At 42.6% G+C, this 26,408-nt stretch overlaps 1 protein-coding gene across 3 annotated transcripts in view; it reads left to right on the top strand.

Moving 5' to 3' along the window:
* Nucleotides 1–26,408, top strand: part of TSNARE1 (t-SNARE domain containing 1) — a 469,351-nt gene that overhangs the window by 144,173 nt on the left and 298,770 nt on the right. For all 3 annotated transcript variants that reach the window (XM_063174900.1, XM_063174910.1, XM_063174890.1), the window contains exons 5-6: nucleotides 10,448–10,525; nucleotides 18,091–18,160. In XM_063174900.1, coding sequence (XP_063030970.1) covers nucleotides 10,448–10,525; nucleotides 18,091–18,160 — 148 coding nt within the window. The remainder of the gene's footprint in view (nucleotides 1–10,447; nucleotides 10,526–18,090; nucleotides 18,161–26,408) is intronic.

The raw sequence follows: 26,408 nt of genomic DNA, 5'->3' as shown, positions 1-26,408 counted from the left end.
TGACATTTCCTTCCACTAAATCAACAGGAGCTGCTGTTTTTCTTAGAAATTAGAAGGCAGTGTGTTTGTTTGGGTTTTGGTTTTTTTATTTTTTCCCATGCTGGTTTGGGTTTTTTTTTTTGCTTTCAGTTTTTGTTCCCTGCTGCCTAAGCAGGAGCATAGGATGAGAACAGATTTCTCTGGCAGCATTAATGCAGATGTAGGGAATATCAGGTTTTGTGCTGAAGGCTGATGTTGCTGTCTGGCATCTTTAACAAGCTTGGGAAGAAAAGAGTGAGGAGCACAAACTGTCACTTTCTGCTGGGAAAAATATCTGATATATTTCTAGTGTTTTTTCAAAAGCATGGAACTTGTTAATAATAAATTGAAATAAACCGTTAGTGTAGTAATGTAGCAAAGTTTGTTGTTTGGTTGGAAGTTTTGTTTGAGTTTTGTTGAGTGTTTTCCTCCCTATCAGGAGTTGGAAGCAGCATGTCTGCTTTATCCAGCAGTTTGCTTTTACAATGGAGTGCAGCTCATCTTCTGAGTAACACCTTGTGCCAACAGCTTTTTCTTGTGCTCTTTCTGATCCTCTCTGGGAGTTCTCTGCACCTTGTCAAGACTGTGCTTGCTGATCTTCCAGGAATTTGGTCATGGATTTGCCGTTCACTTGCAAAATCCGCCTCCAGAACTGGAGGGAATTTGGGCAGGGATGCTGATTGCTCACTCTGGGCTCATGGAATGTGTGATGTCCCCAAGGAGGAGCCTCTCCACATAACCAAGAGTCAGGGCATGGTCTGGCACAGTGTTTGTCTCAGGGCTGGCTCTGGGAACAGTTTGGATATTTCTCTTTATTCCCTTTATTAGCACATGGGTGGGTTTGGGAGGCTGTTTGTGGCTGCTGTGAGAAAGTTGGAGATGCACCCTCAGGATCCAAAGGTTTGGCAAAGCTGAACAATGAGTTGTTGACACATTTCTCCAGCCCTGGCAGGGGGTTGGAACTGGATGATCTTGAAATTGGGTTGGTCCCTTCCAACCAAACCTGGGTTGGTCCCTTCCAACCCAAACCCTTCTATGTTTTCTATGATTTTAGCACAATTTCAGATTTCCTTGGCCACACTCGTACCTGAGCTGGGACTCTGGCACTGTCTGTGCTGTCCTGGGCACACCAGGTGAGGTGCTATTCACTGGAGAGTCTTTTCCTTTCTTCTTCAGCAGTTTGTTATTGGCATATTTGCTAAAGAAGGAAACCAAAGTGAACAAAAACATCTTAACCAGAAATAATGCAAAGCAAATCTGACTGAATCTTGATTGCACTGTGAAAAGATAATTAATCATAGAACCATAGAATCATTTGGGTTGGATGGGACATTCAAAATCATCTTGTTCCAACTCACCTTCCACTACAACAGGTTGCTCAGGATCCCATCCAACTTTCCTTGAACACTTCCATGGCTGACCCATCCACAACTTCTGGCAACTTATGCCAGTGCCTCATGGATCTCTAACATTTCCTAATGTTTCCTTTTCTCTTTGAACCAGCTCTTGGGTACACAGAGGTTTGTATTTTTGTGGCAGAGGACTTGGTGCTGCGTTTGGAATAGCATGGGGCTGTTTCCCTCATGGTGGAGATGGGAATTAGGCAAAGCACTTCTGGGTTTAATGCTCCTTCTAAGTGGTTTAGGACAAAAATAATCTCTTCGCTGATTTAAATGGCAGTGCAGTAATTGTGTAGCCTTTTTCCTCAGCTAGGTTGTGCAGGACGGACTTTCTAAATCCTGTATCTTCTTTAATTTCTGAAGTTGACTTTTACTGCTAATTAATTCCCACCCTTTACCTTCTGGAATTCCATAAGGGATAATTCTCCATGGCTGGAGTGTCCCTTGCAGTGCCTGCTGTGCCACCAAGGGCACAGACACTTGCCAAGCTGCCAAGTTTTGGTCCCACTTCCCTAGCCTTAATTACATGGGAAACTTTTTCCTGAATAGCCCTTTTCCTTGGCTTCCTAGACTTCCCTTGGGATAGGCAATGTATTTATTATTTCTCTCAGAAATGTGTATTGTCTCTGTATTCAAGGCTTCTCTTATATTTTATTTTCTAGGCTTTTCCTAGAAAGAACCATGCTGAGCTCCAGTTCAAACTTGCAAGCTCTACCAGGAGCATTGGTTATGGGGACACTGCACGTATTTCTCTGGGAATGTGTTAATTAGTGTAAATTTAGAGGTTTGGATAAGGTTTAGGTATTTAAACTGTTTCGGAGAACCCAAGCAAAAATGAGACCCTAGGCAGGATCCTTACCAACATGAAATTATTCTCCCTGCCTGCTTTGCCTCCTTGGCCGTATCCACTTCTTGAATTTAGGCCCTGAACTTAATTTGGCTTAGAGATTATGAAACTTCTGTCTCCTCTGGCCAAATTGCTGTAGCTGTGGTAGAACTCTTAAAGAAAAAAAAAATCTATTCAGTGAAAGCAGATGGGTTGGTTTTACTTTCATTTTCTCTGTAATTTTTTCTGGGAGTATTATCTGGTGGGGAAGTGAGGTGGGAGCAATGTCCTTGAAATAGAAGGGCAGGCACTGATCTCTCCTTTCTGGTGACCACTGGCAGGACCTGAGGGAATGGTCTGAAATCATGTCAGGGGAAGTTTATTGGATATTAGGAAAAGTTTCTTCACCAGAAGGTGGCTGGGCACTGGAACATCTCCCCAGGGCAGTGGTCACAGCTCCAAACCTGTCTGAGGCAAAGAAGCTTTTGGACAATGCTCTCAGACATTTGATGTAATTCTTGGGATTGTCCTGTTCAGGGCCAGGAGTTGGACTTCAGTGATTCTTGTGGGTCTCTTCCAACTCAATCAATTCTATGATTCTTGGTTTTCCCATAGGGAGAGGAGGAGAAAGCAGGTACTTCACTACCTAACACCTCTCCCTTTTATGGGTGGGATGAAACTTTTTGTTCCAGCTGAGAAGAATTTTGCCTTCAGGTAAAACTTCATTTCTAAAACCAAAAAAAATGTATTTTGTACATTCAGGAGAACTTGGACAAATTGGGGAGATTATTAAAAAAGTTTTAAAAAAAAGAGAATAGGAGTTTATAAGTGTTAATGCAAACAGAGACCTTGAGTTAACCTGTGGGGAATTGAGTTCTTGAACACACTGACCCTGCTGTGTGAGGAGGGCATTGAGGGAGGATTGGTGCAAACACCAGATTCATCACAATTTTCACACCTGTAATTCCAAATGTGCCCCCTCTTTGTGCTGTGGCCGTGCTGAGGAGACCCAGGCCCTTTTGGACAAAGCTGTAGCAAAGGCCTCAGAGCTTTTCCATGTGAAACAGCCTCACATTTTACAGCACTGATGAAAATCACATTGCCTGATGAGTGTGATTTTTGCTTACATTTCCCTTTATCACTTATTTCACTCAAATTTCATCAGCAGGAAATAAAAACCTCCCAAGCTTGCACGCCAGGAGCAACTTCACAGTACACATGATTCTTTCATTCTCTTCCATTTCCTTTTTTATTTTAAGCTCAATGTTTTGAGGAAAATAACTTTATTCAAACACATCCTTGGCTAATCCTTTCTGTCCTGGTGTTTGTTGAAGCATTTTCTGACCAGTGTCAACAGGAGAGCAGAGATGATGAGGAGAATCAAGGTTCCTGTGGTTTATATAAAAGGGGAAGGCAATGGAAGACCAAAACAATGTTCTGGGAGTGGAAGAAACCAAGGGCTGTGTGGAACGTGGGATCAGACACCAGAGAATCCACAGGGAGGAACACCCTGGGAAGCTTTTGAGTATTGGGGACTAAAGGGCTGAAAGGTGGGTGCAGGTGTCTGTGTCCCCATCACTTCTTGCCTTTTGCATTTTTTTCCTTACATGACAATCTGCTCCTTTCTCTTTACTGATTCTTGTCCTTGGCCTCCTTCACCTTCTTCCACCTTTTCACTTTAATGCCAGCTCTTGTTGAATTGACATGAATTTACCACATTTTTTCTCCAGAGCAAATCTCTTTTCCTCTCTGGCCAGCAGCCAAAAATCAATCTTTTCTTCTCCCTGGAGTTCATTTCATGGCTCTCATTGTGGATCTCAGTCCTCAATGAGGAATTATTCTCTTGGATAATGGTACGAAAAGGGGGGAATCGAAGCTTTGCAATGGCTTGAGTGGTCCTGGAGGAGGAACAAGATGCTGGATGGGTGAGACTCATCCACTCAGCTCAGCTGTGAAAGGGTTAATCCACAGGCCTGGGTGTGATGGGGCTGAACCCACACTGCTGGAGGTAAATTCAGGATTTGGGGTGGATGGTTTGAAATCAGAGTGAGCAGGTTGCTTCCTGCCTGCTTTTTTTCACTCCTTGTAGGTGTTTCATGGCACAAAAGAGGAGTTTGGAGACCAAGTAATTTTCTGTGGGAGTTTCTGTAACCTCAGCTAAAGCTTTCAAAGGAGAGGAGATGCAGGAAATCTGTGACTTTCTTTACCAGACCATAGATATAATTCTTGGTGGTGCTTTGGTGATAAATCCATGGCAGTTTGGGGTGCTGAGTTGCTTTGCTACAGCCACGTTAGGTATTGTAAATAGAAAGATCAAATTCTTGTCCTGTTTTTCCTTTTTTCCCCCATTTTACCTGAGTTACTTTAATTACAGCAGCTTCTTCTTTGCAACTTTTAGGTTATTTTGAGTTTGCTGCCAAATTGAGTTCAGGGAGGGAATTGACTTCACCTGGCTGCAGAAAAGCCATTAGGAGCTCCAAATTAGTGTGAAATAATTAATAGGAAAGGAAGATTAACGTGGCAAACACGGGTGCTTTTCATTAACATTAAGTGAAGGATGTTCCTGTAGGTTCTTTTGCCATGAGTGCTGTCCTGGACCTCCAGCAATTCCCTTTTACATTAATTTTATATTTATTTTATCCAGCTCACTCCAGACAGGACCTTATAAACCTGGTCAGGCATCGTATTTGGCTTGTCCTAAAGACGAACTGAAATAAATTCCTGCTGGGATTTCTCCTTCCCTACCAAAGCTGCTGCTGGTGGTGCTTGTGTGTATTTTAGTGCTTGGGTTGTGTTTTGCTCCAAGCACAGACACCACATCCCTCCACTGTCCGTTCCTCACCCAGAGTTGTCTCCTGTAGACAAAATTGTGATGAATTAAAGATTATAATTGCTCTGAATCGTGGAAAGTGATGCACTCTGAATGTTCTCTGAAATAGTGGTTGCAAAAATCATGTGTAAGGCTTGCCTGGATTTTTAAGCTTCTCAACAACTCCTCACAATTCCCTGAAGGGACATTGCAGCCAGGCTGGGGTCTGTCACTTCCCCAAGCAGGAAATGGTAGAAAAAGAGGAAATGGCCTCAAGATTCACAGGGTGAGGTTTGTATTGGATATTAGGAACAATTTCTTCAATGAAAGGGTCATCAGTCGTGGGAACAGGGTGTCAGGGGAAGTGACTGAGTCAAAATCCCTGGAGATATTTCAAAGATGTGTAGAAGTGACTCTCAAGGCACACAGTTCAGTGGTGGTGCTTGGTTAATGGTTGGATTCAAAGGTTTTTTCCAACCTAACTGATTCCATGATTCAGTTTCATTTTTCTTTCCTTTTTTCCTTTTTCTCCTTTTTTGCATTGATCCAGAGTGTCACAGGTGACACAGAGGTCTGAGAGGCCAGTCCTGCCCACCAGATGGGTGTGAGGTGATGCTGCATGGCTGGATTTAAACTTGCTGCAGCTCCACAGATTTTTGTCCAGATTTTTGCAATTTCTGAGCTAAAACTCCACACCCAAGTCACAAATTTCCTCAAGGTCCTACCCACAGCTGCAGAGTGTGCAGTGACATATTTTGCTTTGTCAGAACAGATGCTATGAAAAACCCTTTTTTTCCATCTGTTGCACCTACCTGGGTGCCTGTGGATCTTTTCAGGCAAAGAAACGAATAATTAAGTAGGCAAATATCAGAAATGCCATTGTTTGCTGCTGCTTTAGGAGTTGGTTGATGAGAGTTTGAGGGACCTGGTCTGGTGGAAATTGTCCCTGCCCATGGTGGCAGGACCAGATGATATTTAGGGTCCCTTCCAACCCCAAACATTCTGTGATTTCTATGAATAAAAATAAATATAACAGCAATGAATATAGCAGGAAATCAGTATATGCTAGGCAAGGAGGAGGTTGAACTGATAGCAGAGGAAGTTGGGCTGTTCTGGGATCCAAGGTGATTTTCCTGGAAAAATAAATGGAAACAGTACTTTTTTTTTTTTTTTTTTTTTTTTTTTTTTTTTTTTTTTTTTGGAATGTCCATTTAAATGTCCATTTAAGGCAGTAAAGGAGAAACCATTTGCATCTGGGATTCTGTAACTCATCCACTGTAAAGCCTTCACAGCCTTGAGGAATCCCAGTGCAAATAAAAGTCATTTTCCCAGCTGTGTCCCTGAACTCTGTTAGTGTCAGGGCATGTATTTAATGCATAACATCACTTATTGCATATCAGAAACCTCCTAATCCTTCTTGAGGAATCATAATATTTAAGCATTCACTTGATGTAATCAAAGATATTTAATTTTTTATCAGACTTCACATCCACTTTACTTCTCAGTCTTGGTTTTTCTTCCTTGGCTTGGTAGCACAGAGGCAGTTTTGCTTTGCTTTCTGCTGCTGTTTTTAAATTGTTCTGTTTGTCTGCTTGAGCTGCTGCATCCTCCATGAATAGTTACAACATCTCGGCTTGACGTGTTGGAGCTTGAAATTGGAGTAGTTAAAACAGCCTTCCTTGTTACTATTTTCTTTTCTTTTGCAAAATAAAAACGAAATAAAAGCCAGAACTGGCAGCATGCTGTGACGTGAAATAAAAAGTCTAGGGGCAGGAAACTGCAAGCCAGATACAGTGCAATTTTCTCAGAAAAAAAAAAATAAAAAACAACATTCTCCTTGAATTGCATTTTCAAAGCATTTGTTTGGAAATTTTGGACAAAAGTTTAATTTGTTATGTTGGTTGGGGTTTTTTTTGGGTTTAATTTGCATTTTTTTGATGTGAGAGTGATTGTGGGTGCTGTTGGATAGGTGTGGACTGAGAGGCCTTTGAGGAGGAGTTTGTAAGCTCACAGTCCTTTTCCATTTATATGATTTTGACTACAATGAATACATGGAGGCTTAAAAAAATAATTATTTCCATGATTTCAGAGTATGATCCACATGCATTGTCTCTTTCCCATTAGGGAATTGTGGCACAGGGTGAGAAAACTGGTCTCCCACCAATAAATAGAAATAAATCTCACCCTCCCAAATTAGCACCCGAATTCTTTGGTAGTTTTTAACTTCATGGAACAACTCTGGGCTCTCAGTGTTGCTCTGCATTTTCTTCTCAGTGAAATTGGTGCTTCCTTGCAACGTTTGGGAAATTTCATGGTGACTCCTGGTGTGACTCTGGCATTTGAAATGACTCCAGAGGCACCTGCTGGAGGCTGGACAGGAGTGTCCCCAGGTGGGAGCACACTGGATTCTGCAGCCTGGATTATTTGGGGATTTAATTCCCAGCTGTTCCCAGCTGGGGGATTCCAACTGAGATGGCACAATTAAAACCAGAAAAAAAACCCAGCCCTTGGTTTGGTTGCTTCATGGTTCATCTGGGGCTTTGCTCAGTACCTCAGTGCATGTAGATTCAGGATCACTGGGCCAGGATAAAAATCTTTTGAGGAAAATTTAGTGTTTCTAAGGAAAGAATAAAAAACGAAGTTAAAAAAAAAACACCACCGATCCAAAATGAGTTCTATTCCAAAATGTGCAGACCAGTTTTCCCTGGAACATGTTAGCACCTTAAAAATCCAATAAAAAACTCCTAAAATGGGGGTAATCACAGTCCGTAAAGACCTAAAAATCTTTTCCTGTGCTGCTTTTTCACCACTTATTTAATGAGAGATGGACTTTGTTACTAACAAATGAAATTCCTGGGGGACAGGGGAGACCACAATAATTTCTGCTGTTCTGCAGCCTCCTCTATAGAACTGTCACAGACACATTTTATGAAAAATCCTTTCCTTAGGATTTTTTCTCTTGAGAGGCCTCAGGAACAAAATGTAAACAATGATTATCTGCTGCTGTGGAATGCAACAGGTGGATCTGTGATTGGTCTCATAGAGTTGTTTCTAATTTATGGCCAATCACAGTCAGCTGGCTCGGACTCTCTCTGAGACACCAACCTTTGTTATTCATTCTTTCCTTTTCTATTCTTAGCTAGCTTTCTGATTAAATGCTTTCTTCTATTCTTTTAGTATAGTTTTAATATAATATATATCATAAAATAATAAATCAAGCTTTCTGAAACGTGGAGTCAGATCCTTGTCTCTTCCCTCATCCTGAGACCCCTGTGAACACTGTCACAATAGAACAAAGGAAAGGAGTGTCTGGGACAGCTGATTTAGGAGAAATTTCAGGAAGAGAAGAGTGGGAAAATCTCCAGCAATGAGGCCCTGTGCATTTGGATTAAACTGCATTTAATACCCTGGATTTGTGTCATGCTGACAGGCTGATCCATGACTTTATTTACAGCTGTTACGGGGCTGAGCCATCTCTGTGAGTGCGAGGAGCAGTGGAAATTCTGCTCTCCGGATGTGCAGCTGCTCCTCCAGCACTGGGAGATGCATCCTCAGCCCTAACCTGAGCTGTGCACCCAGCAGGCTTCTCCTTTTGCCTAATTTTCCTCATTTTTGCCTTGCTCCATCGTTGTCTTTCTGCTCTGGCACGTGCAGGTTGGGCGTGTGGTGCTTTAGCAGCTTAGGGAAATTTGGTGAAGGGAGGCAGAGTAAATCAGAATTCCAGTCTGCTGACTTAAATAAATGAATCTCAGCTCCTGTTTGAGCCTGAGGTGCTTCACCTCAGAGGAGCAGCTGGGGGATAACAGGGGCTGTTGGACTCTGTTGGGTGGACAAGCCCTGGGATGCTTCAGGATGTGACCAAAGTTTCTGGGAACGCCACAAAAGCTGACACAGGTGGGAGGGGCAGAATAAAAAAAAATTATCTGGAAAGCTGCTGATGTAAAACTGGTGACAAAGACATCATTACAAATGAGTGTTTCTCTGGTGACTGTGATCAATCAAAATTGAAATGCCTAGTTAAAGCTTATTTGTGTGTTGTATCCTTACTCTGAGATGGACTTAATACAGGCATAATTAATGATTTTAAGGTGAAGGAAGGTGGATTTAGGTTGGATATTGGGAAGAAATTCTTCCCTGTGAGGGTCTGGAAGTCCTGGCACAGGTTGCCCAGAGAAGCTGTGGATGCTCCATCCCTGGAAGTGTCCAAGGTCAGGTTGGATGGGGTTTGGAGCATCCTGGAATAGTGAAAAGTGTCACTGCCCATGGCAGGGGATGGAACTGGATGATCTTCAAAGTCTCTTCCAACCCAAAATATTCTGTGATTCTCTAGCATAGCTCAGTCCACCATCACATGACTCTTTCTCTGGGGGTGATGAAAATGTGGAGAAGTTGGGGACAGTTTCAGGGATTTTAAAGTTGGGAAATGCAGCTGAAAAACCAAAGCAAACCAGAAAAGAACCAAAAAAATCCTATATATATAAAAAAAACCAACAACAAAATAACAACAACAACAAAAACCTCAAAACCAACCAAACAAAAAGCCCCAAAACAGCAATAATAATAATAATAATAATAATAATAATAATAATAATAATAATAATAATAATAATAATAATAATAATAATAATAATAATAATAATAATAATAAACAAAAAAAAACCCCACCCCAACTTCCACCAAACATGAAACCCCAAAATATTCAAACCCTCACTTCTGTGTTCTCCTGTTAGGGTAGATTTGAGTACCTTGCTTAAGTGGGGACTATGGGAATTAAGGTTTGAGAATTTTTCTGTGCACCAGCAGTAAAAATTCCTGGCACTGATACATTATCCATTGCATTTGAGCTATCAGGAAGGAATGGTAAGAAGAGGAACCCCTCTTGGGGGTTAGGAGAGGAATCCCACTGAGTTCCCAGTTCCCTCCTGCCCCAAAAGCTTTGACCCCACAGAGCAGGTGCCCTCTGCTCACTGCTTTTTCCACAGGCAGGACCTGCTGTGGGCTCTCCTGCTCTGGAGAGTGCTGGGTAGCCATCACTTGGCATTGGGGCTTCTCATTCACTCGTGGTTCTGATACTCCCACTTGGTAAATGAGGATTTATGGAATTATTTGTATTCAGGTTGCTGACAATCCCTACAAATGCCGTCTCAGTCCATGTGGGCTGCATCCACTGTGTTGCAGCAGCATCTTCACTGCCCTGGTGGTGCTGGATTTGTCTGCCCAGTGCAAGTTCCACCACCAGGCCCTGTGTAAAGCAGCATCAGACCACCCTACCTGGGCTAAATTTCTGCAGCAAGCAGGAATCTACATCCCTTTCCAAAGCACCATCCCCTTTCAAAGTGATTGGTGGTGTCCAATAATAACACTTTATTTTTTTTCCTGTTTTTCTCTTCACAGCCACTCAGATTGATCCCAGTGAGCTGCAGGAACTTTTTCAGGAGACTTCGGCTAATGTCTTCCGAATTAACTCCAATGGTGAGTAAAATGAGAGCTTTCCTGGTGCCTTCTGTGCTGTCCTGCTGATGATTCCTGTGCATGGCCACGGCCTCTGGCAGCTCCTCTTGTCAGGGAGCAAATATTAATGCAGCTTTTCTGCTGCTGCATCTCACGAGCAGCAGCACATGTCCAACACACAGCTCCTTAAAAGATGTAAAAATATTCCACCATATGTTCCATCCAACAGGCACAGATACATTCCAATCCTTGCTGAGACCACATCCTTTTTTTTTTTTCTATTTTTAATTGTGTCATCTGTTACAATAGAGAGCTGAGAGCTCAGAAAGGTGGAACAAGCCAGGCTCGTTTTCAAATATGTTGCAGCACTGCTGTGTTCAGAGCCTGTCACATGAGCTTGCAAAACATCTACCTCACTTAGAAAAACACCAAAATTCTGCTGTTCTTCACTCTCTAGGTTGGGCAGGGGTATCTCCCCAGCTCCTAGAGATGTAGAGTCCTCCTTCCTTTGAAACAAGCTCTGGCTCATCAATTTTGGTGGGTTAGGCTGGAGGAATTTATCTTGCAGACAGATGTAAACTGAAATTGCTGAGTTGAAGGTAATGCCATTGTACCCCAGTTCTAAAACATGCCAGGGTCAGACTGGGATCTGAAATTATCAGTGCTGATTTTACAATAGACCTGGAAATTGCTTTGGAATCATCTGGACAGCCTCTGTGTCTGTTCTTTTTGCATCTTAGGTGACAGAGAGGCCTGACCTAAGTGTAGGGAAAGGACTTTAGTGCCTCCTTATTTGTGAAATTCTTTCCCAGTGTGTTCCAGGGTGCAGTCCTGGTCATTGTAGCAAGATCCTTTTTAGAACAGGGATGTTCTAAGAATTAAAAACTTCTAAAATGTAATTGTCTCCACTTTTGATGAGTTGTGTGTGCTTCATCTCCCAGGAAAATTCAAGCACCAATTTTTCTATGATTACAAGGGATTGGTGACCCTTGAATTGGTGACACACATCCCATGTAAAAAAGGGATTATGGCCCCTGTGGGAGCTTGAACCTCCCAGCTGTGATACTTGGCTTTCAGGTGGGTGAACAACCATACCATAAAGCACAGAAATACCTGCTTTAGAACAAATTTTGGCTGCTCCAGCACCAATAGTTTTAATTTGACAATGCCAGTGATGAGTGGTAGTAGCACTTCTGCTTCCAAACTGAAGGCTCAGACTGAATTTGTGCAACCTTCTCCTGAGTCTGTGTGTGCTGTTCCTGTCCAACCTGGCCGGATTAGGGCTGACTTGATGTGCCCCTGTGCTTCAAACACAACTCCTTCCACAGTGGAGTTTTATCCTGAGAAAACCTAAAGGTGAATGGCACATCACTTTCGAAATACCACAACCCAATTTCTGTTTTCATTCTTTGTTGGAATTGCCTTAAACCCTTCAATTCGTGTTTGACAACCACTGTTGTTGTTATTTCTCCTCTTGAGATAGTGAGGATGTGTTTCCTCTTAAGAGTTGCCTGAACTGAGTGCTCTGTGAAGCAGATAATGACAATACTTGCACTTAAAACTATTTTGCAAAAATGGAGAGGGTGCAGAGAAAAGCCAAAGTTGTTTGATGCCTGAAAATCAGACTTTAAAATTTGTGCCATCCAAATTTCTGTTTGAGACATCCAAGAGGACTCAATCTTGGTGTGTAAGTATCTCTCTAGGAAGAAAGATATCACATAGATAAGAAGGGGCTTGTTAATCTATTGTTCTCACATAGGAGGAGATCAGGAGATAAGAGTTAAAGCTAGATAAATACAATTCTTCTATATGGGGGTAACCAGCCATTAGAACTGCTTGTAGAGGGGGCTTGATGGATTTGGCTTTGCCAGGATCAAGATTCAAGATTCAAATATATTTTTTATAAGATTTACTTTAGTCCAGCTGCAGTCTCCAGTCTTGATGTGGGAGTGATGGGACAAAATTTTATGGGAGGAAATCAGGTTGGATAATCAGATTTGCTCTCTCTCTGGCTTTTAAAATCTATGAATCAATGAATCTATAATGCCCTTTTAAAGTGCTTTTAGGTTGAAGAAACGTCCATAAGATACTCTACTGTTGTTGCTCTGTTCACTACCCATATTATTTTTTGTCTGACAAAATCAGTTTCATTCAGTTTATTTTTTATAGTCTTTCCCCCAAAAAGTGGTTAGAGATTTTCAGGAGAAGGCTGCTGAGTGTAGTGCTGAGATTTGGCAGTGCTAATTCACTTTAGGTAAAGAATTTTTAGGCTTAGGAAATGGGGAAGAATGCCCATGATTCTTTCTGTAGCATAAAATCTCTTCAGAAAACTCAGGAAGCTCTGGCTTGGAGCATGGGAAATAAGTCAGTGATGTTGTTTGTGGCTGAGCAAGGAACAGGCAGCTACATTCCAGATGCTCACCAGGTAATGGGGTTACTTCTTTTGTGCTGGGCATGGTGTGCTGAACATCCTAAAAATTGCATAAATCCTATCACAGCTCCCCTTTCCCTCCTTTTCCTGGCTTGCTGCAGCTCTGTGGGTTTTTGAGGTTCTCTGTTGTGTTTGGAGATCTAACTGTGCACCTGAAATGTTCTTGTCCCTTTTGGGGCGCTGAAGATCATGGATTTGTGGAGTCATACAATCATTAAGGCTGGAAAAGACCTCCAAAATCTCCAAGTCCAAGCTTTGAATGCCACCAAGGCCACTAAACCTTGGGAAGTGCCTTTTCAGTTTATTTTTGAGCATTCCCAGGAATTGTGACTTTACCCCTTCCCTGGCCAGGCTGTTCCAAGCTGGCAGGAGCTGGCCATGTTATGATTTTGTTGTTTACATTCTAAAAATCCCGGGTTGAGGCCAATCTCAGCAATACCTTTTATGTCTTTGGGGAATGGCTATTTCTAATGAAACAAGGAGTCAACTTTGTACCAGGATTTTAAAGCACCATTGAATTTTATTGAGTAACACTGCAGAAGTAATAAACACAGTGTGCTTTGTCCCTCTTTGCTGTCCTTATTTTTTTTACAGAATTCTGAGCCTTTGAGGTGATTTAAATTCTTCTTGGGCCCTTCAGGACTTGCTTCCTGACCAAGGGGGATTTTACAGCTCTGAGTTGATTGTGATTATTGTCACCCATAAATGCTTCCTGCTCCCTTTTTCTGCCATGAAAATGGAAATCTTCGTCATTTGTTGAATAAAAATTTTAGCCAGGACAGCTGGTTCTGTTTATATGCTACTGGATCACTCTCCTGCCAGGTCGTGAGCTTATAGACTTTTTTTAATGCCATCTATTATGGACGTATGAAAGGGTAGAGGGAGATTTTTCCTAATCTTTGCACCTGCTTTCTTTCTCTTAATCTTTTGGGGCTGTCCCTGCTGAAAATAAGGAAGGTTCATTGAATCATAGAATAGTTTGGGTTGGAAGAGACCTTAAAGGTCATTTTGCTCCAACCCCCTGCCATGGGCAGGGATACCTTCCAGTAGACCAGGTTGTCACATAGTGCCTTGACTTTTGCAACGTTCATGTTTTGGGTTATTTTTCAGTGTAGTTGATTTCCTATCAGCACACAAAAAGGAGCTCAAATACTGCCTGAATTTGTCTCATTTATGGCTATATTTTTTATCTATACTTTTATCAAGACTTTTTTTTTTTTTCATGTGCAGCTTTTAGCTGCCTCTTAGTAAGTGTCTTATAAGTACAATAAATAACACTCCTAAATGGAGTTGATCTGGTGCATCCTTCCTAGTCAGTGGAGGATATCCTGGAGGAATCAGGCCTGTGCTGGCCAGATTGAGAACCTGAACTCTCTGATGGCTCTCTTGCCTCTCTGATTCCTGCTCCTCACTCTTTAATGACTGCCCATAACTGGTTGGTGCCATGTGCAGTCCCATTACCTCGATCTTAAAGGCTGAGCAAAGGATTTTCCTGGATCCCTCAGGTGTGATTGAGTCTCCGTTTCCATCTCAGGATGGTTCCTCATCCCCCATTGATCTGAGGATTGCAATGGCACAGGCAACTGGGAGCCAAGCTCTCTGTGAAGTAAATCAGTGCAGCTCCAACATCACTGATGCCTTGTGAGTGTGCCTCATTCTGGAGCACTTGGGCATGCCTTTTAATGATAGAAAGAACAAGACTTTTAAAATAAGATTCCTATGTGACGGTGTTCACAGGGGTCTTAGGATGAGGGAAGAGACATAGATCTGACTCCATGTTTCAGAAGGCTTGATTTATTATTTTGTGATATGTATTACACTAAAACTATACTAAAGAATAGAAGGAAAGGTTTCATCTCTAAGCTAAGAATAGAAAAGAAAAGAATGATAACAAAGGCAGCTGCCTCAGACTTTCTGTCTGAGTCAGCTCTGCTGTGATTGGCCATTAATTAGAAACAACCACATGAGACCAATCACAGATCCACCTGTTGCATTCCACAGCAGCAGATAACCATTGTTTACATTTTGTTCCTGAAGCCTCTCAGCTTCTCAGGAGAAAAAATCTTAAGGAAAGATTTTTAATGAAAGGATGTCTGCGACATTCCTATCCCTCGAAGAGTTCAAAAAAAGACTGGATGTGGCACTTGCTGCCATGATCTAGTTGAATAGTTAGAACATGCGTTGGACTTGATGATCTTATAGGTCTCTTCCAGCCTTGAATTTCTGTGATTCTGTGATTCTGTGATTTTAAGAATGGCTTCACACATTCCTCCAGCAGAGCTTGATGTTTTGCTCCTCTGGTCAAATTACTGCTCACATGACCAGAACTGGTACATTGAGAGAGATTTTCCACATCCAGAACAGGAGCTGCAGAGATTTTGATAAAATTCATTCTTGGTCGAAGCGAGTTAGATTTAGCCCAGAGTAGCTCAGATTTAATTATAGAATCACAGAATGGTTTGGGTTGGAAAGGACCTTAAAGATCACTTGGTTCCAACGCCCAGCCATGGGCAGGGACACCTTCCACTATCCCAGGTTGCTCCAAACCCCATCCAACCTGGCCTTGGACACTTCCAGAGATGGGGCATCCACAGCTGCTCTGGAAAACCTGTGCCAGGGCCTCACCACCCTCACAGGGAAGAATTTCTTCCTAATATACAATCTGAACCTGTAAATCCTCCCCCTCTTGTTCTATCAGTTCATGCCCTTGCCCGGAGTTCCTCTCCAGTTCTCTTGGAGCCTCTTTAGGCACTGGAAGGTGCTCTAAGTCCTCTCTGGAGCCTTCTCTTCTCTGATTAATCCCAGCTGTTGGCTTCAGAGCAGAGCTGCTCCAGCCCTGAGATCATCTCTGTGGCCACCTGGATTTTCTTCAACAGGTCATTGTCCTTCTTGGATGGGAGCCCCAGAGCTGGATGCAATGAGGGAAGAGACTGGAGGGGGAGAATCACCTCCACTGAGCTTCTGGCCACTCCACTTTTGATGCAGCCCAGGGTTCTTTTGGCTTTCCTGAGATTTAGAAAAGTCACGTTGGAGTTTTAGTCCTGCTGTTTTCCACATAAGAATTGGTGTATCAAATGGTAACCTTTGGCTCCTCCAGTGTGCATATCTTGTAATTTTGGGACAACTGACATTTATTTAGTTGTCTAAATGCTGTGTTTGAATTGGAATATTAGGTAAAACTATTGGATAAGAACTTAATCACAGATCACTTTCTCATCTAACTGATAAACGCTTTCCTCACCTCTCGCATTCATGTCTCATATTCTTTTCACCTTTTTGTAGGTTTTCCAAAATGCTGAACAAATCTGACAGCTCCTGGGTTTGCCTCGATGCAAAATGGCTTGAGTGTGAAGTCTTGAAGTGTTTTGTTCAGGAGCAAAACTGCTTCCCACTCCAGTCTTCTCCCAAGCAGTGGCAGTAAAACTCACTTTGAATTGTCTTTATTTTTGCAGGTCAGGTTAGAAAGGTTCGTGGAGGCTGTAGCTGCTGGTTTTGTTCTGGAATTGCACACATGCCATTAACTTGTTCTTACAAATTCAGTGTCCACACAAGTTGTTTATTTACCTTGGCTTGCTCTCCATTCTCCAAGGACCACACTCTGCTTTGTTCCAAAGGGTTGATGGGCCAAAAAGTATTTTTGGTAGATGCAAAATTTTGTATTTGAACTGTACAGCATGTGGATTCCAAGGGAAATTGATTTGTTAGGATTGTGGAGAGGGAAAGAGGGAATTATAGTATTCATGAGATCTCTGCAGGGTCAGTGGTGTCCTTCTACAGAAGCAAATGGTTATTAGTGAAAACTTCCAATTTATTCTTTAGAACACTGTGCTTCCAGCAAAGAAAAATAATTATCACCTCAGTTACAGACAATTCCTTGAGGCTTTATCGTACCGAATCTCCAAACTCTGCAGTAAAATCTGTTATTGAGAGCTAGCATTGATGGAAATATATGGTGGTATTCGAAGTTTTTTTGAATATTCATGTAGTTCAGGCACATTAGTTACTTTTTATGCTGTTTAGTGACTTTTGGTGTCAAGCCAGCAGAGCCCAAAAGAGAAGAGAGGATTTTGTCTGACAGTGGAAATATCATTAAGTGACTTTTTCAAAATTACAGGCCAAGTCCAAGTCTGCAGAGTCATTAAAACAGAGGATTTCTTAAATTTCTGCAGAAATAATTGAACCATGTTTTTAATCTGTTCTTCTTTCTATCCTTAAATATTGAAGCGTGACTGATAACGGGTTATGGGTTTTTACAACTGGAAATGTCCTGAAAGAAATCCCACATGTAAATATCAAGAATGTAATTTATTTAACATTTTCCATTGTGGGAAATTGTGAAGTGCTTTGCTTGCTGGCTGTGCTAAGTCCAAAAGTAGTGACCTGTTGTTAATTTGAAAGTGAATTGAGACAGTGAAATTAAAGGATGGAAAAAGACAACAGTATTCCTAGATTTCTGCTTTTTTTATACACACATGCATATATATATATAGATATTTCTTAAATCTGAAGTAATTGAAAATTACAAAGCAAACCATGTTTTCACCTTCCAACTGCTTTTAGAGTATTCTCTTCTTCTGGTGAAAAAACCCACGAAGTTGTTGAGCACAAACACAGGAGATAATTACATCTCCATATTTTCTGAGCCAAAAGATAGAAAACATTTTGAGTTTAAGCATCGTGAACGAGGAGATGGAAGATACCAGAGTAGACATCAGTGTTCTGCCTCTTAATTATAATTCAGAGCAATAAACAGTTATTATGCAATTTCTTGCCTCTTCACCAGGGGCACATTTCCAGCTGGAAGTGCTCAGTGCACAATTCTGTGTCACCTCAAGGCTGGAAGAGTCAGAGATCTGTGCAAGGTCCATGGAACTGAGGTTTTCCTGACGAGGGGTCACATTCCATCATGTCATGGCACGTTTTACATGGATTCATCGTATAAGCTTCCAAAGGACCCAATTTATCATTCTGTGGCAGTGGCCACTGGTAGATGTTGTCCCCTTTCTCTCACAGCTTGCTTGTTCAAGTACTTAATTGCATTTAAAAAAAATAAAATAAAATTAAAAGACAAACATCTGAACTAAGATCCAGTATATTTTTTTTCTCTCTGAGAAGATGTGCTGCTGCTTATCTTTTCTTTCTGTGCTGTTGACAGTGACCTCTCTGGAGAGAAGTCTTCGATCCCTGGGGACCTCAAACGATACTCAAGAGCTGCAGGATGGACTGTGAGTTTATTTTAAATTGTTGCAGATCTTTCTTTGTCCCAGCTTTTTCATTTTTTTCCCCTCATCCTCACCTTTTCTTCCATCCTTTTATTATAGCTGGGCACCTTTTTGTCAGGATTGCTTTGGTTCTTTTCGTTCCTGTTTGTGATTAATGGCGGTAGGATGTGTATTGATCGTGCAAAGCTTTGCTTGTGCTGGTTTCATGTGGCAGAGAATGGTGTGCAGATAACATAGAAAAGATGGTGGCCCTCAGTGAAAGAGGGCATTCTGTGGTTCTTGGAGGGGTTATTTTTTCTGTTGTTTGGTGCTTTTTTGTTGTTGGGGGCGGTGGTTGTTTATTTTTAAAGTGAAGATGGACTAGGAAACTGTGCTGGTTTTGGCTGGTATGGAGATAATTTTCTTCACAGTAGCCAGTATGAGAGGCTGTGGTTTGGATTTGTAATGAAAGCGGTGTTGATAATCCAGGGATATTTTAGTTACTGCTGAGCAGTTCTGACACAGAGTCAAGGCCTTTCCTGCTTCTCACCCACCCTACCAACAAATAAGGAGTGATTGAGCAGCTGTGGGAGGTTAGCTGCTGGCTGGAGTTAAACCAAAACAGATGTTTCTGTAGCTTTTTCTTGTTCCTTTTCTTTCACCCACCAGTTCTACTTAGCCAAGGTCCATGGACCCAAAAGGAAAGAGAAAAGAGACTTGTGACAGAGGCATGTAGTGATAGAACAGGGAGGAATGGCTTCAAACTGACAGACAGTAGATGTAGATTGGATATTAGGAATAAATTCTTCCCTATGAGGGTGGGGAGGTCCTGGCACAGGTTTCCCAGAGAAGCTGTGGATGTGGCAGTGCCCAAGGCCGGGTTGGAGGGGGCTTGGAGCCACCTGGGACAGTGGAAAGTGTCCATGGCAGGGGAATTGGAACCAAGGGATCTTCAAGGACCCTTCCAACCCAAACCATTCCATGATTCTATGAAAAAATAAAAGAGGGAGAGCATATTTTATAGGAGGAAAAGTGTGTTGTGGTGTTGGAAGCTGCATCACAGCATCACGTGGCACAGCACTGACAAAATGAAACTTGATTTGCAGTTGCAGGGGACACAGTTCATTAAACTCCCTCTTCCAGAGCTGTGTACACACAAACACGCACAGTTAGCTCTCCTTGTATGTCTGCTAATTACAGAATTCAAATGACTTCTCCAAACGTAGCACAGTTTATTAAAGGTGCCTCCCTTCAAGCAGCTTGCAGGCAAAAATCAACTGTTTGGGATATGTCTCTGATTTCATGTGTGTGGCTGCTGTTCCTGCTGAGATTTGGCTGTGAAGAAAGAGGAGAATTTGGGGTTTATTTCTTTATTTGCCTAATGGACTTGACTGACCTTCTCTATGCAATATAAACTCTCAGACCTGTTTGCAATGTTTCTCCTTTTCTCTCCAATCCATTGCTTTCATCAGGGCATCAGATCTGCCCTAATTCCCATATACCCTGTTTTGCAAACCAGAGAATTAAAAACAGTAATAGTCAGAAGATTTGAAAGTAAATTTAGGAGATTGGAGAGGATGTAAGAGTAAAAAGTCAGCCTGTGGAGATTGATGTAATCAGGGAAGATATTTACATGTACAAAATAATTTGCAGCATGAAGCACCTTAATAACTGCTGGAGACCCTTAACCCAGAAAAGACTCTGCATCATGCAGATATTGTGTTTACTCTTCTAAACTATTTTTTTTTAAATTTTAATTAAAGAATCAATTCCTTGACTCTTCAGAGCACTCCAGAAGCATGCCTGGATAATTTTCCTTTTTCCTGAGCAGTTACATAAACAGTTGCATAAGGCACTAATTGCACTAATTATTTTTTGATCTCAGAATTATTGTTAATTGTCCAGATAGTTAAATGCAGGTTTTTAAAATTTTAGCTGTGCTTCCCTACCCCTGTCATCAGCCCCAGAATTCCTCCAGCTGTCTCCAGGTTCATCCCCTCTCCCCATTGCCTAATGGATCTCCCATTTCTCCCATTTGGTTTTTTGCGTCTCCATACAGAGCAGAACCAGGGTGCTCTGCTGAGGAGGACCAGCAGCTCCCTTCCCTTCAGTCCTGCCTGTCTGTCATCCTGCCCTGTGTCACGATCCGTCCTTATGAACGGGTTTTGTGATGGTTCATGGATTTGATCTCAGGGTGCAAAAAACCAACACGGCACAGTGGATTTGCAGTGATAATGAAAACAAATGCACATTTATTGAATGACCACAGCAAAATGCGATAGAAGGATTAAGGGAGAGAAAAAGATAGAGAAAGAGAGAGAAAAGAGAGAGAGAGAGAGAGAGGGAGGGCATATAGCTACCAAACGTAGAGACGAAGTCCTTTGGTCCAGTCCAGTCGAGGATCCGCCTGTTGCGTCGGGGAGATTTTAAAATCTCTAGCTAACTCAGAGGTTTTTATTATGATAATTCTGAGGGAGGGAGGGGAAACAGATACAATAAGGAATAGATGTAACAGGTAGTCCATGTTCTCAGCAGTAAACAAGAGCCATTGTCTGCTTGGTCCAGTGATCACAACATCTCAGGCAAACATCTCGCTTTGTTCAGCTTGCCTCCCCCACACACCTCCCCCGGGCTGGGGGTTTCAGTCCCAGTCCTTGGAAGGAGCAGAGGGGCCTTTGCACATGGGGGTGTCATGTCTCAGTCCCTGATGGAGAGGCTCCTTACATCTCTACTTGTCTGTCACGGTGGTTATGAATGGGTGAGAGGGGTCTTCCTTTAGACCACCCTGAAGCTTAGGAGGAGACCAGCCAGGCCGAGAGGAGGGGAGGATTCCAGAGCTAATGTGCAAAAAGGGCACGGTGCCCTCTTCTCATTGGGCTCAGTGTAACATACAGCAAACAACACTTGTGAAAAAAATAACCTAGCACTGTGCTCTCAGGTCTCAGGGCCTTTGGCGTGTGTAACTTTCTCCTTCAGAGCCAGAGATTTTCAGACAGGAGGGGTCTTCTCTTCAGTGGTGCCTGAATGATGATGGTGAGGCAGATGAGAGAAAATTCAGACAGACTCTCACACGCTGACACTGATGTGTCCTTCCGCTGCCCCCCTTTCTCACCACCAGGCAAACATCCCCGAGTGCTCTGCAAGAACTTCAGCCTGTCCCTCCTGAGAGCTGCACCAGCAAAAATCAGCGTGCCATGAATCACTAGAGCTGGCAGGGCTGCATAGATCTCTGCTCAGGAGGGTCAGCTCTTCAGGTGAGACCTTTGGGGCAGTGCTTTCTGCTTCCACGGCTGCAAATCACGGCTTAATCTTCCTCCTCTGCCTCTTGACCCCTCTCCTTCAGAGGCTGATGCATGGCTCTCCTTGAACACCCTCTAGCTTTGGAGATGGGAGCAGTGAGGGAACATTTGGCAGGTTTATAGCCCTGGCTGTTAGGAGAAGGATAATGGGTTTGGGTGTCTAAGTAGTAAAATTGCCACAATTTCTGCTTCCTTGTTAAGTGGCTGTCACTCTGCCTGAAATGAGGCTGCCTAAAATTAGGCAGATGAGGGAAGGCAGAGTGTTTGGGAATAGGGATTAATGGTGAATTGTTCTGCCACACAGGACATTCAGCTACTTTGGACTGTAAGCTGCAGAAGTGTTTGCTTACCTAGCTGCAGGGTCCTGATAAACAGAAAAAAAAAAAACCCCAAAGTTACCTGTTTCCTTGCCAAATTCAGGCAGACTTTCTGCCTCTTAAGCACAGGACTCAAAAAGGCATCAGATGAGGGCAGGATTTTTACTGTCAAATTGGTCTCTTTCCTTTTCTGAAATGTTTTCTCTGCTTTTGAGAGCTGAGTCTTCCAGAATAAGGATTGTATCTGTGGCCAGTAAATTTGGGAGAGTTCATCCCACATGGAGTGCCAGCTCTGGTCAGTGAGACAGACTTGGCTGCTGCTGGGAGCAGGGTATACATCAGACCCAAAGTGAATAATCCTGGTCGAGGCTCTTCCCAGAACCAGCACAAATATTTGTGTGCTGCATGCTTGGAGCTGGATGTGCTGGCAAGTGAAATGTAAATGCCCATACAAAGCTCTTGGCTGAATGCAACTGACCCTGGATTAATTGGGAAGGGAGTGGGAGCAAAGGGAAAAAAGGTGGATGGAGCTGGGACGAGGAGCTGAGGCCAGGAGGCAAAGCTGAGGCTTTCTCCAGTGATGCAGGAAAAATCGACTCATTTTTTTTCTCTCTGACCTTTGGTTTAATAATCCAGGCTTCCAAGGCATTTATCTGCTTCTTTAGCCAGATTGTGTGGGATGAGGGGGGTCTCCAACATCAGGCACTGTTGTTAATTTTTTAATTCAGGCAAATCAAATTAAACACCCAGGTAGAGCACTGTCTCCAAGAGACAATGAAAACCAATCTCCTTCCTTTTGACTGGTGCAGCTCTTTGGTCTCCCACCATCTTCCACAAAGTGGAAGTGAAAATGAAAGCCTCCCTCTAACCTGGACAATACTCTCTGAGAGGTAGAAGAAGAAAAAAAAATCAGGAATCTTTCATTTTCACACAACCTGACCCTGTCTTATTGTGATCTCAAGAAAAGCAAAGTGGCCATGCAGGCTGCAAGAGGCCTTTGCTGACCACCTGGGAGCCATGAAACTGAGCTTGAAGGGACAGTGAAAGGTCCTTGATGACCTTTCCTTGGACACTGGGTGGCTACAGAAGTGATCCAGGCTTTCCAAACCAGGCTCCTGCACTGCTGAGTGCCACCTGAGTTTGTCACCTTATTGGACATTTCACCTTTTGTCATTGCAAGGTCAGGAGGAATAAGAGCATTGAGTCACAATCACAGCTCTTTACCATTTTCAGGTGTGTCTGGGATGTAACCCATGAGTCTTCACTCCTTGACTAGTCACTAGCAGGAGAATTTGCCTGTGTAAGTAGGAATTATAAGAGGGATATTTTTGGGGCTTTTAGCAATGATGAGATTTTAGCACTGATGAGATTTAGTAAAAAAAGTGTTGATTTCTCCTGATTTGAAAAAAAAAAAAGATTTTTAGCTTTCACCTCGCTTTTCCCACTGGCATTATTTTTTTTTAAGTGCACATTATTGAAATATGTAGGATTTTTTTCTTGCACCTGAGAGAGGGCTCAGCTCTACATCTGTACAGTGTGAAGAACAAACCTGCTTTTCTGACTGAACTGATACAAAATCTTCATTAACATGATGCAAGTCAGAGAATTCCTATGGCCACAAAGGAGTTCCAAAACATTTCCAAGTGGGGAAGGCGAGTTTGTGATCTGAGCTGCTCCAGGGTGAGACAACTCAACAGTCCTGGAAGAGATTGAAAATGCAGCTTTTGTATTGCTGCTCTAACCTGTTTTTTTGTGAAATATTAACTTCACTGAGCACCTCTTTTCCTTGGGCATGCATGTATAGATTGCCATTTTCTCTACCAGGATTGAAGGGAATTCCATCTTCCTTACCCTTCCCCAGGAAATTTGCGTCATCACCAGCAGATTTTTTTGGGAGCAGTAAAATTAATTAATCGGTTTCTTTTGCCACCCTAAAATTGATGGAAGCCTAGGGTGAAATATTGTCAGTTTGGGGTGAAATATTGTCAGTTTGGGGTGCTTTTGGGAAGAGAGACATCCCTGTCCAAGACTGAAGCCACGAGCTCTTCAGGGCTCTCAGGCTCAGTCTGAGGTGCTTTGCTGGATTTGTAGAAGCATTTTTTGACACATTTGTTGACATTCAGGATAGAATCAGAAAGTTTGTGACAGATTGGACTCATCTGTGAGTCTTGCCTGGCACAGGTTGTTACAACCTCTTATGGATAAGACCCTTAAAGTGGTTGCTTACATTTTTGGTCTCTGTCAAGCTTCAGCTCATCCTGGCAAGGTCAGAAAGTCATGGAATGGTTTGGGTTGGAAGGGACCTTGAAGGCTGTGTAGTTCCAGCACTCCCCTTCCATGGACAGAGACACCCTCCACGAGTTCAGGTTGCTCAAAGTCTCATCCAGCCTGGCCTTGGACACTTGCAGGGATGGGCAGCCACAGCTTCTCTGGGCAGCCTGTGCCAGGGCCTCAGCACCTCCACAGCCAAGGATTTCTTCCCAGTGTCCAATTTAAACTTGCCCTTCTCACTTCAAAGTTAATTCCCCTTCTCCTGTCCTTCCATCCCTTGTCCAAAGTCCCTCTCCAGCTCTCCTGGAGGCCCTTCAGGCTCTGGCAGGGGCTCTGAGCTCTCCCTGGAGCCTTCTCCTGGTGAACACTCGGAGCTCTCCCAGCCTGGCTCCAGAACAGAGGAGCTCCAACCCTCAGAGCATCCTTGTGGCCTTCTCTGGGCTCACTCCAGCAGCTCCACATCCTCCTGATGTTGGTGACCCCAGAGCTGGACCCAGCCCTGCAGGTGGGGCCTCACGAGGTCATAGCAGAGGGGAACAATCCCTGCCTTGACCTTCTGACCACACTTTCTCATGATGCAGCCCAGGATGTGATTGGTGACTCTTGGAGCTGTTGAGGTGCCCCAGGGTGTCTGAGACAGGTTGGGAATTTTGGCACAAGACTTGCTGTTCTTTCCCTTCTGAAATGGCAGCATTAGGTGGTGGTGGCACACTGGGACATCTCAAGTGACACTCTGTGTGTGGTGTTTTCAGGGTCCCTGTGGCAGGAAGGAAATGATGAACCTGACTCCATGTTCTTAGAAGGCTAATTTATTATTTTGTGATATTATATTATATAAAAGAATGCTGTAATAAACTATACTAAAGAATAGAGAAAGGATACTTAGAGATAGAGAGATAGAGATAGAGATAGAGATAGAGATAGAGATAGAGATAGAGATAGAGATAGAGATAGAGATAGAGAGATAGATAGAGAAGGCTTAACAAGTTAATAATGAAAAAATCGTGACTCTCTAGAGCCTTGACACAGCTGGACCATGATTGGTCATGATTGGAATTCACATGTTGGATAAACAATCTCCAACCACATTCCAAAGCAACAAAACACAGGAGAGGCAACCAGAAAATTATTGTTTTCATTTTTTTCTGAGGCTTCTCGGCTTCCCAGAAGAAGAAATCCTGGTAAAGAGATTTTTCAGAAAATATGACAGTGGCACTCTGTGACCCCCTGATTCCAAGGAAGGCACTGGAATTTCACCTTCAGGGTGGATGATTGAGGTGACTCAGTTTGTTCCCACCCAACTCACATTGCACTAAGAAATGCAACAACCCTTTTTGGGGGGAGCTGTGGGGTCATTTGTACCTTAGCTGGACCAGAGGGACCTTTGGACATTCCCCTGTTCCTCTGGATGCTCCAGGGAGGTTCAATAGTTCTCCTCGTGGCTTGAAGCCTCACCAACCTGCTGCAGAGGTAGATGGATCCATGGCCCTCAGCTTTTTTGCATTGACATGAAACAGTAAAGACTTTTTTTCCTCAGTTACTTTTATAATTTATGAGTATTGTTTCCTTCTCCTTTCACCATTATGATTGATAAGTTGGAGGTATAGCTTAAATTTATTTTTTTAAAGCATCTGTAAAAAAGATTTAAATTCCTCTGGCATTCAGATTCATTTAGAGCAGAATGATGTTTTAAAGTCATAATTTGCGGAAAGAAGATTTGTTAAAGTAAATCAGACAGAAGCTTTTAAGTGTCAGCATGTTTAATTAAGGGTAGAATTTAATAATGTTTTATATGGTTTTGTTATACTGCTTGTAGAAGCTTTAAAAAAAAAAGAGATTTCCATAAATATTTTGAAATGTCGTTTTGATTCCGTTAATATGTTAAACCCTTCAAAGTAATACCTTCCCTGTTCAACTCAAAGCAGTGGGATTAACTTTATCTATCCCCCATTTATCGCTACTGGCATCAATTTCTGACAGGAGAAACCTTCTAGGTTCTGGCAGTAAAAATGGGTTGCCAGATTGCAACATTTGCATTTAACTGTATAATACACTCTTTGCCTTAATAACTGTATTTATGTGACAGATCTCACCCTTAAGAATCCCAGAGCTTCAGCTATGTGACATCCCTGTGATAAATTACAAAAGCTGGTGATGAACTGCAGAATCCTCCAATGATGATAAATTCATACACTTTTGAACTGCCTGCCCTGCTTAGAGAGGTCCTTGGAGTATCCCTTCACATGCTCGAGCAGTTCCTAATGGCCACTACAAATCAATCTGTCAGCAAAGTTTTGCTTTCCAGTGTTTTTCTCCCCAAATTGTCCTTGCTGGAGTTCTGAGGTGGCCAGAAACCTTGGTCAAAGCAAAAGTGTCTTCCCACAT

Source organism: Melospiza melodia, chromosome 1 (assembly GCF_035770615.1).
Source record: "Melospiza melodia melodia isolate bMelMel2 chromosome 1, bMelMel2.pri, whole genome shotgun sequence".
Classification (NCBI taxonomy): Eukaryota; Metazoa; Chordata; class Aves; order Passeriformes; family Passerellidae; genus Melospiza; species Melospiza melodia.
This window is presented reverse-complemented; position numbering and strand designations above follow the sequence as displayed.